A 14384-nucleotide genomic window follows, 5' to 3' on the forward strand; every position below is an offset into this window, starting at 1 on the left:
GGAAAATTCAATGTTCATATCATTGGGCTGTAGACTGGCCAAGAGGAATATGAGGTGTTGTTCCTCCAGTCAACATTGATTCTTACTCTGGCAGTGGAGGCCACGCAAGGACAGGATGGTCTGGGAATGGGGTAGGGTTAAAATGGCACACAACCAGGAGCTTGGGACATCCATTGCAGGCAGAGTGCAGATTTTCCATGAAATGGATCCTGTCTGCACTTGGTCTTACTGATGTGGAGGAGGTAACATTGAGGGCACCAAATGTAGTCCATAAATTACACACAAGTCTTTGCCTCACCTGGAAGGACTGGAGGAGGTGATGTAACAGTGTGGCACCTCTTGCAGTTGCAGGGGAAAGCTCTAAGGATTACAGAGAGGCGATTAGGCAGGGGAGAGGACAAGGAAGTCCCAGAAGGTGGAAAGGAGAGACTTAGCAGATAGCAGCTGATTGGGCAATCGAGGTCAGGTGACCCAATAATCACTAAAAAAAAGTGAGGGACTATGTAGCAGAGCGGTCGGTCATCGTCAGAGTGGTCAGGCTTTGGCTTAAGAGGTTTTGGTGATGGTGCAAGAGTTGAAGTAAGTCAGGGCCACTCTATTCAAGGAACAAAAATGATTCAGCAGGTAGGCACACGTAAGGGCAGGTTTTAGATATCATATTTTTTCCCTCAATTCAAGATGAGGTCTTCTGACTGGACACCCTCCAACTGGATGACATTAATATCGACTTTGATGCTGCCACAAAACACTGAATTTCCTGACTTGTTCTTGACAATAAATTCTGACTTTCGTTAAACCCTTCCCCCCCCTCCTCCACCCCCCTCCTCCCCCCCCTACCTCCACCATAATCTTTCTGCAGCTCTGCCTCCTAGTGTCCTTTTGCACAGACATGATAAATTCTTATCTCTCCCCTTATCATATCCAATTAACACTTATTGTTGGTCTGGATTCCTCCCACAGACAGCATTGTCTGGATTCTGAGACTTCCTGCTTCTGGCTCATTCTGCTTGCTCTTTGAAGAAGGGCTCAGGCCCCAAACCTCAGCAATGCATCTTTGCTTTAATTGATGGTGAAAAGACCGCCTTAATTCACCCAGCATTTCAGTGTATTTTTACTTTTCTCAGGATTAAAATTGGAGGATAATACAACTTCTTCTTCTTTGGCTTGGCTTCGCGGACGAAGATTTATGGAGGGGGTAAAAAGTCCACGTCAGCTGCAGGCTCGTTTGTGGCTGACAAGTCCGATGCGGGACAGGCAGACACGGTTGCAGCGGCTGCAGGGGAAAATTGGTTGGTTGGGGTTGGGTGTTGGGTTTTTCCTCCTTTGCCTTTTGTCAGTGAGGTGGGCTCTGCGGTCTTCTTCAAAGGAGGTTGCTGCCCGCCAAACTGTGAGGCGCCAAGATGCATGGTTTGAGGCGATATCAGCCCACTGGCGGTGGTCAATGTGGCAGGCACCAAGAGATTTCTTTAGGCAGTCCTTGAACCTTTTCTTTGGTGCACCTCTGTCACGGTGGCCAGTGGAGAGCTCGCCATATAACACGATCTTGGGAAGGCGATGGTCCTCCATTCTGGAGACGTGACCCACCCAGCGCAGCTGGATCTTCAGCAGCGTGGACTCGATGCTGTCGACCTCTGCCATCTGGAGTACTTCGACGTTAGGGATGAAAGCGCTCCAATGGATGTTGAGGATGGAGCGGAGACAACGCTGGTGGAAGCGTTCTAGGAGCCGTAGGTGATGCCGGTAGAGGACCCATGATTCGGAGCCGAACAGGAGTGTGGGTATGACAACGGCTCTATATACGCTTATCTACAACTTAACATGTGGCTAAAGACATGGTGCAGGAGGAAGGGCTTCAGGTTTCTGGATAATTGGGCTCTCTTCCAGGGAAGGTGGGATGTGTTCTGACGGGATGGTTTGCATCTGAACTGGAGGGGAACTCATATCCTTGTGGGAAGGTCTACCAGTGCTGCTCCTGGGGATTTAAACTAGATTTGGAGGGGAATAGGAACCAGAGTGCAAGAGCAGATGGAAGAGTGGAGGACAGAAAAATTACGTGAAAATTCCATGCAGAGTTAGAAGGCAACGGGTTATACATGATAGAAATGTTATCAGGTTTCGATGCAAGCAGTATTTCAATGCAAGGTGTTGTAAGAAAGGCAAATGAACTTAGAGCAATGGATTAGCACATGGAAATATGACATTGTGGCCATTAGTGAAACTTGGTTGTAGGAGATCCAGGACTGGCAGCTCAATGTTCTGGTGTTTTGGGCTTCAGTTGTTTCAGATGCGATAGAAAGGGGGGGGGGTTGGGTGAAAGAGGGAGAAGTGGCATTGCTCGTCAAGCAGGACAAACCAATGAGCTTGTCCATTAGGGCTATCTAGGTGGAGCCAAGGAACGGGAAAGGTATAACCACACTCATGGGGTTGTATTATAGACCACCCAATAGTCAGAGAGAATTGAAGGAGCAAATCGAGAGATAGCGGACTTCCATACTGTAGAAGGGCTGGATGGCTTGAAGTTTGTTAAATGTATTCAGGAAAGTTTACTAAATCAATATATAGAGTTAGTAACAAGAGAGATTGCATATTGGATCACCTATTAGGGAATGCGACAGGGTATGTGTAGGGGAATATTTTGGGTCTAGTGATCATAATGCCAATAGTTTCAAGTTAATTATGAAGGATAGGTCTGGGCCTTGTGTTGAGATTTTAAATTGGAGAAAGGTCAATTTTGAGGAAACGTGAAAGGATCTAGAATGCGTGGATTGGGATAAATTGTTTTCAGGCAAGGATGTGCAAGGTATGTGGAGAAGGGTGAAAAGTAAAATTTTGAGTGTACAGATTTTGTATGTTCCTGTCAGGATCAAAGGCAAAATTAAAAGGTACAGGGAACCTTGGTTTTTGAGGGATACTGATGATCTGGTTTGGGTGAAGAGAGAGGTGTATAGCAGGTATAGGCACCACACAGCAAGTGAGATAATACAAGAAAAACCTCAAGAAAGAAACCAGGAGGCTAAAAGAAGACACAAGGTTGCTTTGGCAGACAATGTGAAGGAAAATCCTAAAGTTGGGCACTGAGGAGTGCGGTAGAACAGAGGGATCTGGGAAAACATACATAATTCCCTGAAAGTGGTGTCATGGGTAAATAGAGCAAAAGGATAGTAAGAGGCAAAACTGGTTGTCTCGAAGATCAGAGTGGTCGGCTTTGTATAGAGATGGGGGAGATCTTACATTTTGTTTCCCATCAGTAGTCACTTAGGAAACTGGCACAGAGTTGTGGGAAGTAAGGAAAACAAGCAGTGAGGTCATGGAACCTACACAGATTAAAGAGGAGGAAGTGCTTGTTGCCTTAAAGCAAATAAGGGAGGATAAATCCACAGGGGTTGACAAAATATTCCCTCGGTCCTTGAGGGAGGTTAATGTAGAAATTCTGGGGCTCTGGCAGAAATATTTTAAATCTTCTTAGCCACGGGTTTGGTCCCGGAGAATTGGAGGGTAGCTCACGATACTGTGTTGCTTAAAAAATACTCTAAAAAGTAACCCAGGAAATTATAGTCCAGCAAGCCTGACGTCAGTAGGTAAATTATACATGTTCCAAGAGATCCAGATATACAATTATTTGGACAGCCAGGGACTGATTAGGGATAGTCAACACGGATTTATGCGCGGTAGGTCATATTTAACTAATCTTAGAGTTTTTCGAGAAGGTTACCAGGAAAGTTGATGAAGAAAGGCTGTGCATGTTGTACATGGATTTTAGTTAGGCCTGTGACAAGGTCCCACGTGGGAGGTTAGTCAGGAAGGTTTAGATCCTTGATATTCATGGTAAAATAGTACAGTGAATTTGACAAAAGGCTGATGGGAGAAGTCAGAGAGTAGTGGTGGAAGATTGCTTCTCAGATTGGAGGCCTGTGAATAGTGATATAACTCAGAGATTGGTGCTTGGACCATTGTTGTTTGTCATCTGTATCCATGATCTGGGTGATAATATGGTAAATTGGATCAGCAAGTTTAAGTTTGGAGGCATTTTGGACAGCAAAGAAGGTTTTCAAAGCTTGCAGAGGGATTTGGACCAAATGGAAAAATGGGCTGAAAAATGGCAGATGGAATATAATGTAGACAAGTGTGAGGTGTTGCATTTTGGAAGGACGAACCAAGAAAGGATGTACACGGTAAATGGTTGGGCACTGAGGAGTGCGGTAGAACAGAGGGATCTGGGAAAACATACATAATTCCCTGAAAGTGGTGTCATGGGTAAATAGAGTTGTCAAGAGAGCTTTTGGCATATTGGACTTCATAAATCAAAGTATTGTGCATTGGAGTTAGGATGCTATCCTAAAGCTGTATAAGACATTAGTGAGGCCAAATATTGAGTATTGTGTACAGTTTTGGTCACTTAAATACATGAAAGATATCAATAAGATAGAAAGAGTGCAGAGAGGATTTACTAGGATATTGCTGTAACTGAGTTACAGGGAAAGGCTAGACAGGTTAGGACTTTATTTCCTGGAACACAGAAGAATGAGGGGAGATTTGATAGAGGCATTTAAAATTATGAGGGGTCTAGACAGCATAAATATAGGTAGGCTGTTTCCACTAAGGGTAGGTGAGATACAAACCATATTGATTTTTATCTTTCATAGTGTAACTAATAATTTGCCCACGCAAATATGCTTTCAAAGCGTCCCACAGTACAAAACTACTACTTACTGAATTAATATTCTCAGCCAAGAACAAGGTAATCTGTTCCTTAACAGAAGTAATAAACTCTTGTTTCCTCAGTAACATTATGTTAAACCTCCATCTATAAGACAATTGTACCACTTCTGGACTGACACAGGAGAAAAACAACAGAGAGTGATCCCATAAAACCCGATTTTTATATTCAGCCTGTAATACTCTACCTTGCAAATGTGCCAATACCAAAAAAATTCTATTCTAGAAAATGAATCATGTCCAGATGAATGAAAAGTCTTTCTCTGTAGGATTTGCTCTCCTCCAACTATCAACCAAATTCAAATCTTTCATCAGAGCTCTTATTGGTATTGCCATCTTTGATTTCCTTATACTTTTCAGAGGTCTATCCAATAAAGGGTCCAAAACACAGTTAAAGTCTCCCCCAATCAAAATATTTTAATTGGCCTGATTTAACAATAAAAAAAGCCTCCAACATGAACCGTTCATCGTCTACATTAGGTGCGTAAATATTTAACAAGGTCCATGGTTCAGCAAAAATTTTACAATTCACCATCAGAACCCTCCCTGCATTTCCTTTAAATGATTCCAGTTCAAAAGGTAATTTCCGATGAATTAAAATCGCTGCACCCCTCGCCTTAGAATTAAAGGAAGAAGGAAACACATGACCAACCCCTGGACATTAAAAGTTGCAAAGTTCAAATTGGACATTTCTTTAATTTAATAATATATTTCACATTACTATAAAATATTGCTCCCCTTTCTAAATCCCTTAATATTCTAAAACCTCCCCCCTATACAAAAATTCCAAAAAGTCAAAGAAATAGAAAAAAAATATACCCCCCCAACAAACTACTAAAAAGTAGTAACTCCCTAAAAATCTGGGTGTGGTAAAACCCACTAGTGGCAGGTGACTAAAGGTCTCAGTATCATCCACCCCCCCCAGTCAGACTTTCACAAAGTACTTAATCAAATATATTCAACCCAGTGATTCCAGTCCCAATGATTGTTCCGGGTCCTCAATATCAAGAAGACTTTGCGTCAGTTCAACTTTCTTTCCATTCTTTCCATGTTTCCCATTCCCATTTCCATTTACCCTCCTTTTAGGCGACGATGATGGCGACCGTCCACTTCCTCGTAAATCTGACAATGAATTAGCAAAAATTAATGCACCATGATCATTTTCAAAAAATTGAGATTGAAAATTCCCATAAAAACTTTCACTACACCTGGGTAACGAACAGCAAATTTATAACCCTTTCGCCACAATACTTCTTTAGCTGAAATAAATTCTCGGTGCCTTCTAATAATTTCTTGACTCAGATCAGCATAGAAAAACACTCTGTTATTTTGAACCATCATTCGAGTTTGATTTTGCCATGCCTTCTGCACCGCAATTCATATTATTTCTCTGTCCTGATATTTCAAACAACTAATCAAAACTGCTCACGGTGGTTGACCTGGAAACGGTTTTTTCCTCAGTGCTCTATGTGCCCGGTCTACCTCCAACCATCCGGAAAAAATTCATTGCCCAGTACCTCAGGAATCTATTTCTTAAAAAACTTTATCGGATTTGAACCTTCCATATCTTCTGGAAGGCCTACTATTTTTACATTATTTCTTCGACCTTGATTCTCTAATGAGTCAATCTTCTTTAATAATTCCTTCTTCTGAATCCCCCAATCCACGAAAGAATCCTCCACTTTTCCCATTTTTTCTCTATTACGATCCACTTAGTTCTTACATTCAAAAAAGGCTTATTCAATTTTTTTTTTAATTATCCTGTACAGTGTTCACTTTTTATACATCTACTAACATCACTTTTAACTACAGTCATATCTTTCTTCATAGAAGTCATCGCTTCACACATACTGTTCATTTTAGTTTTCACTTCCATAAACCTTTGGTTTATCTGAGTAGACATCTGCATTGACATATTTTCCATTTGATGAGCAATCCCTTCCAATATTGTAAACACAGAATCCAGTTCAGTTTCCATCACTTCCCCTTGAGGTCTACCTTCTCTGCTCCCAGTCCCCATATATTCTTCCTGTGTTGGTTCCAGTAGCGCTGGGCTCTCTTCCTCTTCTGACACGATGATTCCTCTTCCAGTGCGGCTGCGGGTCTGGATACCCATTGACAGCAATTTGACCTCGTCAGCCCACCATCTTTCGGGTTCCCCCACAGCCAACTCCTTCTCTAACAATTCCCAAACTCGCGATGCACCGCGCATGCCTGGAAGAGTCATCAACTGAGTAGGTGCGTCCTCCGACGCTGCACTGTGCGTCCCTAGACCACCAGACACTACTGCGGGCTTACACGTCTGTCCCCACTCACCTGATCCGCCCGCACGTCCGGGCTCACAGGGGTGCGAGTCAGGGCCGGTCGAGCTCATCACAGAACCGGCGCCATTTTGCAGATGCGCAATCGGCGCCAGTGTAATATTCAGCTGAGCAGGGGTCCTTTGAGGCTTGGGAGCTCCAGTCAGCGACTCCATGGCTTCAACTTGGTAGGTAGGCCTCAAATCTTCAACACTTTTAGAAGGTAATTTCTTTTGTAACTGAATTTTTGATTTCTTCACGTTTGTAGCCATTTTAATCCTCCTCTATTCCAAAGTCTGTAAATACTATTTTTAACCACTTTTAAAATCGGGTATTTATGTCTAACTGGGGAAAGGTGAAATTGCACATCTTCCCTCTTTGCCATCTTGCCATGCCCCCCAGGTGAGATACAAACCAGAGGACATGGGTTAAGAGTGAAAGAGGAAACATTTAGAGAGAACATGAGGGGAACTTCACACAGAGAGTGGTGGGAGTGTGGAAGAAGCTGCCAGCTGAAGTGGTGAATGCAGGCTCAATTTTAACATTTAAGAAGAATTTGGACAGGTACATGGATGGGACAGGTATGGAGGACTATGGACCAGTCAGTGGGACTAGGCAGAAAATGGTTCAGCACAGCTGAAGGGCCTGTTTCTGTGCAATATTGTTCTATATGGAAGCAGCTGGTGGTGGGATCTAGTTGCAAAACTTAAAATTCCACAATTGTCAACTTCTTTGTTATAGATATTCTGAAAGAGCGATAATATTTGGCAGGACTCAGAGGGTAACTCTGTTGCACTACAAGAGTATCATGGAATCTTTCAGAACACACCAGTCACTTGGCTTAACACTTCACTCAACATCCAGCACTGCTGGGAATGTAGCATTTCTCCGCACAACACTGGAATCTCAGCTCACAATTGTGTTGCAAGTCTCCTCAGTGGGACCTGAACTTTAAACTTCTTGAGACAGCAAGGCAAAATCCAAAACCACTTCACATTCCTAATCAGCAACACATATTTCTCTCCACCCCTACAACTTCTTGTCACCTAAAATTTTCATCTGAACACTGAAATGATTAAAGCTTCAGTTGGTGCCACAAACACATTCCCTCATCAACGACCCATTCACATGATGACGCAAAATAAAATGCAGGAATAGTGGCCAATTTAACCCTCATTAATATGGCTGGATAAGAGACGGCAGGTGAGGAGCCAGTCTAGAAATCATTCACAATTTCAGCCAACAACAATTAGGACTCTGTCAAAGAGTGAAGGTGAGAAAGAGAGGTAGCAGAGTGTACTGCAGAGTTAGAAGGGGGATTGGTGTAAAGATTGGGTGGGAGGAGAAGGGGAAGAGGTGGAGGGGGAAGAACAGAGAAGTGCAGGAGAAGAGGGAGCAAGGGGCTGAGGAATGCAGGGGGAAAGGGGTGGAATTTTGATTTAAACTTTTTTTTTGACATACAATGGTTTTATTCTCACACTGGAGACCTCTACAGTTTGGAGCAAACACAGTCAGCACCCCATTCCAATCCCACCTTATCACTGGCAACCTCCAAGGCCTTATCAACACAGCCGACATCTAACAAGAATTTGAGAACAGAAAGAACATGGGAAGCAGGGGCAGGAGTAGGCACTTGACACCCACTCCCCCATGCTTGCTCTGCTTTTCAGCGAGATTATTCAATTCCTTTGTATAAAAATATCTATCAACCTTTGTCAAAATTGAGAATGTCAAAGAATCATGTCCCTCTGGGTGAAGAAATCTCTTGGCTCTGCCAATCTCAATTTGAGATTGTGACCTCTTGCTCTTGACCTGTGAGATTGTGGAACTGCCTCTACCCTGGTAAACCACTAAATTAAAAAAAAATAGATGCAAATCAAAACAAGAATCAAGTTGTCATATTATCATGAAAACTGACTGGGTAGACATATTTTTAGGCTGCTGTATATATCTCTATACTGCACCATTTACTCTGCACTCCAGTGGACAGTAAGGCTTCACATATGTCACCATCACATGAAAGCATTAAGTGATAAAGAATGACAGCAACAACCACTTCCTGGTAATAAACTAAAACTAGCTGCTAGCACTGCAGTAAAGGGACTTGGTCAGAGAGACGTTCTTTGATCTGCCAGGAACTCGTGGGCCTTCCAACACAATGAGATGTCGATGAGGGAATGCTGCCGACTGGCACATTCGAGGCGACACTAGGACGTGCTGAGGAATGCACTGTGGCTTGGGTCAGCCAATGCAAGGTTTTGTGGGGAAGGACCACTGTCTAGTATCCTTCCACTACCAGTCATTGAGGGACCAAATCTGGTGGAGAAGCCTCTGAAGCAGCTGAAAGGGGAGTAACCCTCAGAGGCCACATTAGTGGTAATGGTGCTATGTAGTAATAATTAATGGTAAACGCGACATCAAAATGTACATAGAAATATGACACAAAGAATATTAAGACTGCACTGATTTCCTTGTATATATATTTTTATATTTTGGGTGTAAAAAGAGGACTTGCCAGTTGAGCAGAGATCCATTTGTGGACACTGATGATGCAGATCCTGAAGAGAATTTCAGTGAAGGCTTGAGCTCACTATATAACTCAGACCCACTCCCTCCTCCCTCTCAGCTTCACCAGCTCAGCAAGATACACAGCACCATTGCTGCACTAAGTGAAGCCAGCTCAGGAATGAACCAGGGCTTTCCATGTCTTCACAGCTCATTCCTCAAGCTGTTGAATTATCAGTGGATATTAAAAACACTGTTCAAAAGAATTTCTCTGGCAGGCTGGAGAATGGGACAAGGATGGGTTCTGACAAAGGGTCTTTGATCTGAAATCTGAATTTTCTTCCTTTTTTCCCCCCTCATATACATTGAATGGCAATGGTGCAATGAGTGTTTCCAGCATTTTCTGTCCATATTTCAGACTTTCAGTAGTTTTTTAAAAATATATTTTTGTTTCCATTTTAAGTGTTAGATTCTATAGAACAAGTTTTTTTTGTATTGTCCTTGTTTCAGTAATACTACAATGGTGGTGGAGGCCAATTACAATAAGTGGAAAATTGGGAGAACTTAACACAGCTGAAGAAATGACAAACCTCTTCAGATGGTTCTTTACTCATCTCAGTCAAATGTTCCTTACGGATTTCCACAATATCAGGAGACGATATGACAGGCATCCTTAAGTAATGTTCCAGTGAGACTCCTCCTCAGTCTACTACAGTGATTTCCCTTTTATTTTTCAGTGATAAAAGGTCTTACCTTCTCTGTTCTTTTCGCTGGCCAATCAGCTGAATAAGTTCCTTGTCAAAATATTCTTCTTCCTTGCCATTGTCCTTGTGGTTCTCTTCTCCCTCTTGGCTCTTCACCTTCTCTTTATGGTGCTGGCTGGAGATGTGCTTGGCATAAGCCGAGAGGCCCACCACAGTTACCTTGCAGACTCGGCATTCATGTTTGCAGTCCCTGTCAAAAGGAGGAGAGAGTGGAGGCTGCACTGCACACACAGGCATTTTAGAGGGGGGTTCATGCTCAGCAGGGGAAAGGAAAGGGAGAGCAGGTTCTCGGGGTGGTTACACCAGCCCCGGTTCCGTTAACTTAACATTTAACTGCGATAACCGTGGCACCCCATGCTTCTGCCACCTCCTCCTGCTCAGTTGTCAATGCACTCCCTCAGCTGGGAAGAGAGCAGTGAAAGTCACCCTAGAACCAAATGCATGCTTCACAGGCAGCCTTGACAGATAATGTTAGATCAGGTGGTGTGGCAGCCCTGGCAACACCTTCCTTATTTAATCTTATCTCCTACTAATTCTGACAACAGGGAATTGCGACCAACGGCAGGCTTATAATTGCAGGCAGCCCAGTTTAGCAGTGCTGATTGGAATCTTGAGGGTGGATCTCATGACAGCTGCCAGGACGTGTTTCACAGAACACTGCTTTATTTGGAGACATCACAGCTTTCATTTTCTCTTACACACCAAACACAGCCCTGGTTTCAGTATGAACATCTGCTGCACTCCATATGCTTCTTTCCTTCTTTTGTTGCCTTAAGTAGTTTACATGGATATTTATTCATGGAGATTTCAAATAGGAATGTAGCTAACAGCTCAGAAAGCATAGGCAAATTAAAATAATTTCCAACAAGAAACCTGCAGCAACCTCGGGTGCTGTAATGGGCTGCCAGAAGTAGTTTGGAAGCAGATATAACAGTAGCATTGAACAGGCATCTATACACACATAGATAGGGTTTAGAGAAAAGATATACCATTTGTAAGCAGCAGATTTGGTTTAATTTGGGATAAATATTCAATGCAGACATGTGGGACCAAGGGCCCATACCTCTGCTGCACGGTTCTAAAAGAACATGGGATAGTTCTAAAAAGGTAATGTTTCACAAATTGACAGGAAGATGTTTTGAGGGTGCATTGGACAGAGCAGACAAAACAGGCAGCAGATGCATTTTTGGATTTTCAGAAAGTTTTCATTCAGATCCCAAGCACAAGGCCATTGAACAAGGTTGGAGCACAAGGAATTGGACCCACTAGTGATATGGATAGACAATTAGTGAACAAAGAACGTGTGATGGGAATAAACAGTTCCTTCTCAGATTGGCAGGTGCGATATGGGGTTCTGCGAGGATCAATTTTGGGGCCCCAGCTGTTCTCAATCTATATCAATGAGTTGCATGAAAGGGAATTGAGCTTGATGTATCCAAACTGAGTGATGACATAAAAATAAATGTGGAAATATGATCAGAATACCAAGAGGTTTGAAAAAAAAAATCTCAGACAAGTTACTTACGTGGCATAACATGGCAGACATACAGTGCGGAAAAATGTTAGGTTGTTCACTTTAATGGGGAAAAACAAATGCTGAGAATTTCTTAAAGGCAGAAATTGTTAGTCTTCTTGAAAGCTAACAGGCAAGTGCAGCAAGCAATAAAGGTGGATAATTAACTTTTAATGTAAAAGAATAAAGAATTACAATTATTGAGGCCATTACTGAGACCACTCCTGGAGTGATGTAGACAATTTTGGTCTTCTTATCTAAGAAAGAGTACATGTACGATAGGAGGAGGGCAGAGAAGATTCACCAAACAGATTTTTGGAATGGGAGGTCTGTCACACCAGGGGATACTGAGCACAGGAGGTAAATAGCTCTGCTTTGGCAATTCAAATGCTCTTCCAAAACATTCTAGTTTCTGCCTCCACTATTCCCCTCGGGCAATGTTTCAGATTAGAACCACCCAGTGGGTTAAAAGCTTCTTCCTCACATCTCCTCTGAAATACAAACCCATGCTCTCTAGTTTTAAACATTCTGTAATGGGGAAAAGTTTCCTCCTACTCTAATCCCTCCTAATACCAGTCAGGCTCTCCCTCATCCTCCTCTGCTCCAAGAAAAACAGTCTCCCTTCATAACTGCAATGTTCCACGCCAGGCAACATTCTGGCAAATCTTTGCACTCTCCTTGTTTGTTTAATATCATCCTTCCTAAGGTGTTGCAACCAGAACTGCACATAGTGTTCCAGCATTGGCCAACTAATATTCTATAAATTTATAACCTCCAGGCTCCTGTATTCTATGCCTCATTCACCATCTTTTCTACCTATACTGTCATCTTCAGGCACTCATGGTCTTCCACATCAGGATCCCTCTGTTTTTCATCTTAGCCTTGAAAAAAGCTCCTGACCCAAAACATTGACTGATCATTTCTACTCTTGGATGCTGCTTGGCCCACTGAGTTCCAACAATTCTGCAAAAGTTAGGATTCACAGAGTCATAAAATATGCCAAGGACTCAGATGACATCCAATAGAGATATACCAGGAAGCTACCAAAAGATGGAAAAGCTGATCAGGCCACTAAATAAACATTTAGGTTGACAGAGGCACAGAATACAATAACTTAATGAAGCTTCATGAATCACTAGTTTGACCCCAGTTCTGGGCACAAATATTTCATGAAAGATGCCAAGACTATTTCAATTCATCTGTGCATTGTATTTCTTTGGCTTGGCTTCGCGGACGAAGATTTATGGAGGGGGTAAAAAGTCCACGTCAGCTGCAGGCTCGTTTGTGGCTGACAAGTCCGATGCGGGACAGGCAGACACGATTGCAGCGGTTGCAGGGGAAAATTGGTGGGTTGGGGTTGGGTGTTGGGTTTTTCCTCCTCTGCCTTTTGTCAGTGAGGTAGGCTCTGCGGTCTTCTTCAAAGGAGGTTGCTGCCCGCCAAACTGTGAGGCGCCAAGATGCACGGTTTGAGGTGATATCAGCCCACTGGCGGTGGTCAATGTGGCAGGCACCAAGAGATTTCTTTAGGCAGTCCTTGTACCTTTTCTTTGGTGCACCTCTGTCACGGTGGCCAGTGGAGAGCTCGCCATATAACACGATCTTGGGAAGGCGATGGTCCTCCATTCTGGAGACGTGACCCATCCAGCGCAGCTGGATCTTCAGCAGCGTGGACTCGATGCTGTCGACCTCTGCCATCTCGAGTACTTCGACGTTAGGGATGTAAGCGCTCCAATGGATGTTGAGGATGGAGCGGAGACAACGCTGGTGGAAGCGTTCTAGGAGCCGTAGGTGGTGCCGGTAGAGGACCCATGATTCGGAGCCGAACAGGAGTGTGGGTATGACAACGGCTCTGTATACGCTTATCTTTGTGAGGTTTTTCAGTTGGTTGTTTTTCCAGACTCTTTTGTGTAGTCTTCCAAAGGCGCTATTTGCCTTGGCGAGTCTGTTGTCTATCTCATTGTCGATCCTTGCATCTGATGAAATGGTGCAGCCGAGATAGGTAAACTGGTTGACCGTTTTGAGTTTTGTGTGCCCGATGGAGATGTGGGGGGGCTGGTAATCATGGTGGGGAGCTGGCTGATGGAGGACCTCAGTTTTCTTCAGGCTGACTTCCAGGCCAAACATTTTGGCAGTTTCCGCAAAGCAGGACGTCAAGCGCTGAAGAGCTGGCTCTGAATGGGCAACTAAAGCGGCATCGTCTGCAAAGAGTAGTTCACGGACAAGTTTCTCTTGTGTCTTGGTGTGAGCTTGCAGGCGCCTCAGATTGAAGAGACTGCCATCCGTGCGGTACCGGATGTAAACAGCGTCTTCATTGTTGGGGTCTTTCATGGCTTGGTTCAGCATCATGCTGAAGAAGATTGAAAAGAGGGTTGGTGCCAGAACACAGCCTTGCTTCACGCCATTATTAATGGAGAAGGGTTCAGAGAGCTCATTGCTGTATCTGACCCGACCTTGTTGGTTTTCGTGCAGTTGGATAATCATGTTGAGGAACTTTGGGGGACATCTGATGCGCTCTAGTATTTGCCAAAGCCCTTTCCTGCTCACGGTGTCGAAGGCTTTGGTGAGGTCAACAAAGGTGATGTAGAG

At 43.6% G+C, this 14384-nt stretch overlaps 1 protein-coding gene across 4 annotated transcripts in view; it reads right to left on the bottom strand.

Moving 5' to 3' along the window:
* Positions 1-14384, bottom strand: part of znf106a (zinc finger protein 106a) — an 87863-nt gene that overhangs the window by 51395 nt on the left and 22084 nt on the right. For 3 of the 4 annotated variants that reach the window (XM_069918132.1, XM_069918130.1, XM_069918131.1), the window contains one exon: positions 10275-10475. The exons of the other annotated variant lie outside the window; for it this stretch is intronic. In XM_069918132.1, coding sequence (XP_069774233.1) covers positions 10275-10475 — 201 coding nt within the window. The remainder of the gene's footprint in view (positions 1-10274; positions 10476-14384) is intronic. 4 annotated transcript variants of the gene reach the window in all.

Source organism: Narcine bancroftii, chromosome 2, assembly GCF_036971445.1.
Source record: "Narcine bancroftii isolate sNarBan1 chromosome 2, sNarBan1.hap1, whole genome shotgun sequence".
NCBI lineage: Eukaryota > Metazoa > Chordata > Chondrichthyes > Torpediniformes > Narcinidae > Narcine > Narcine bancroftii.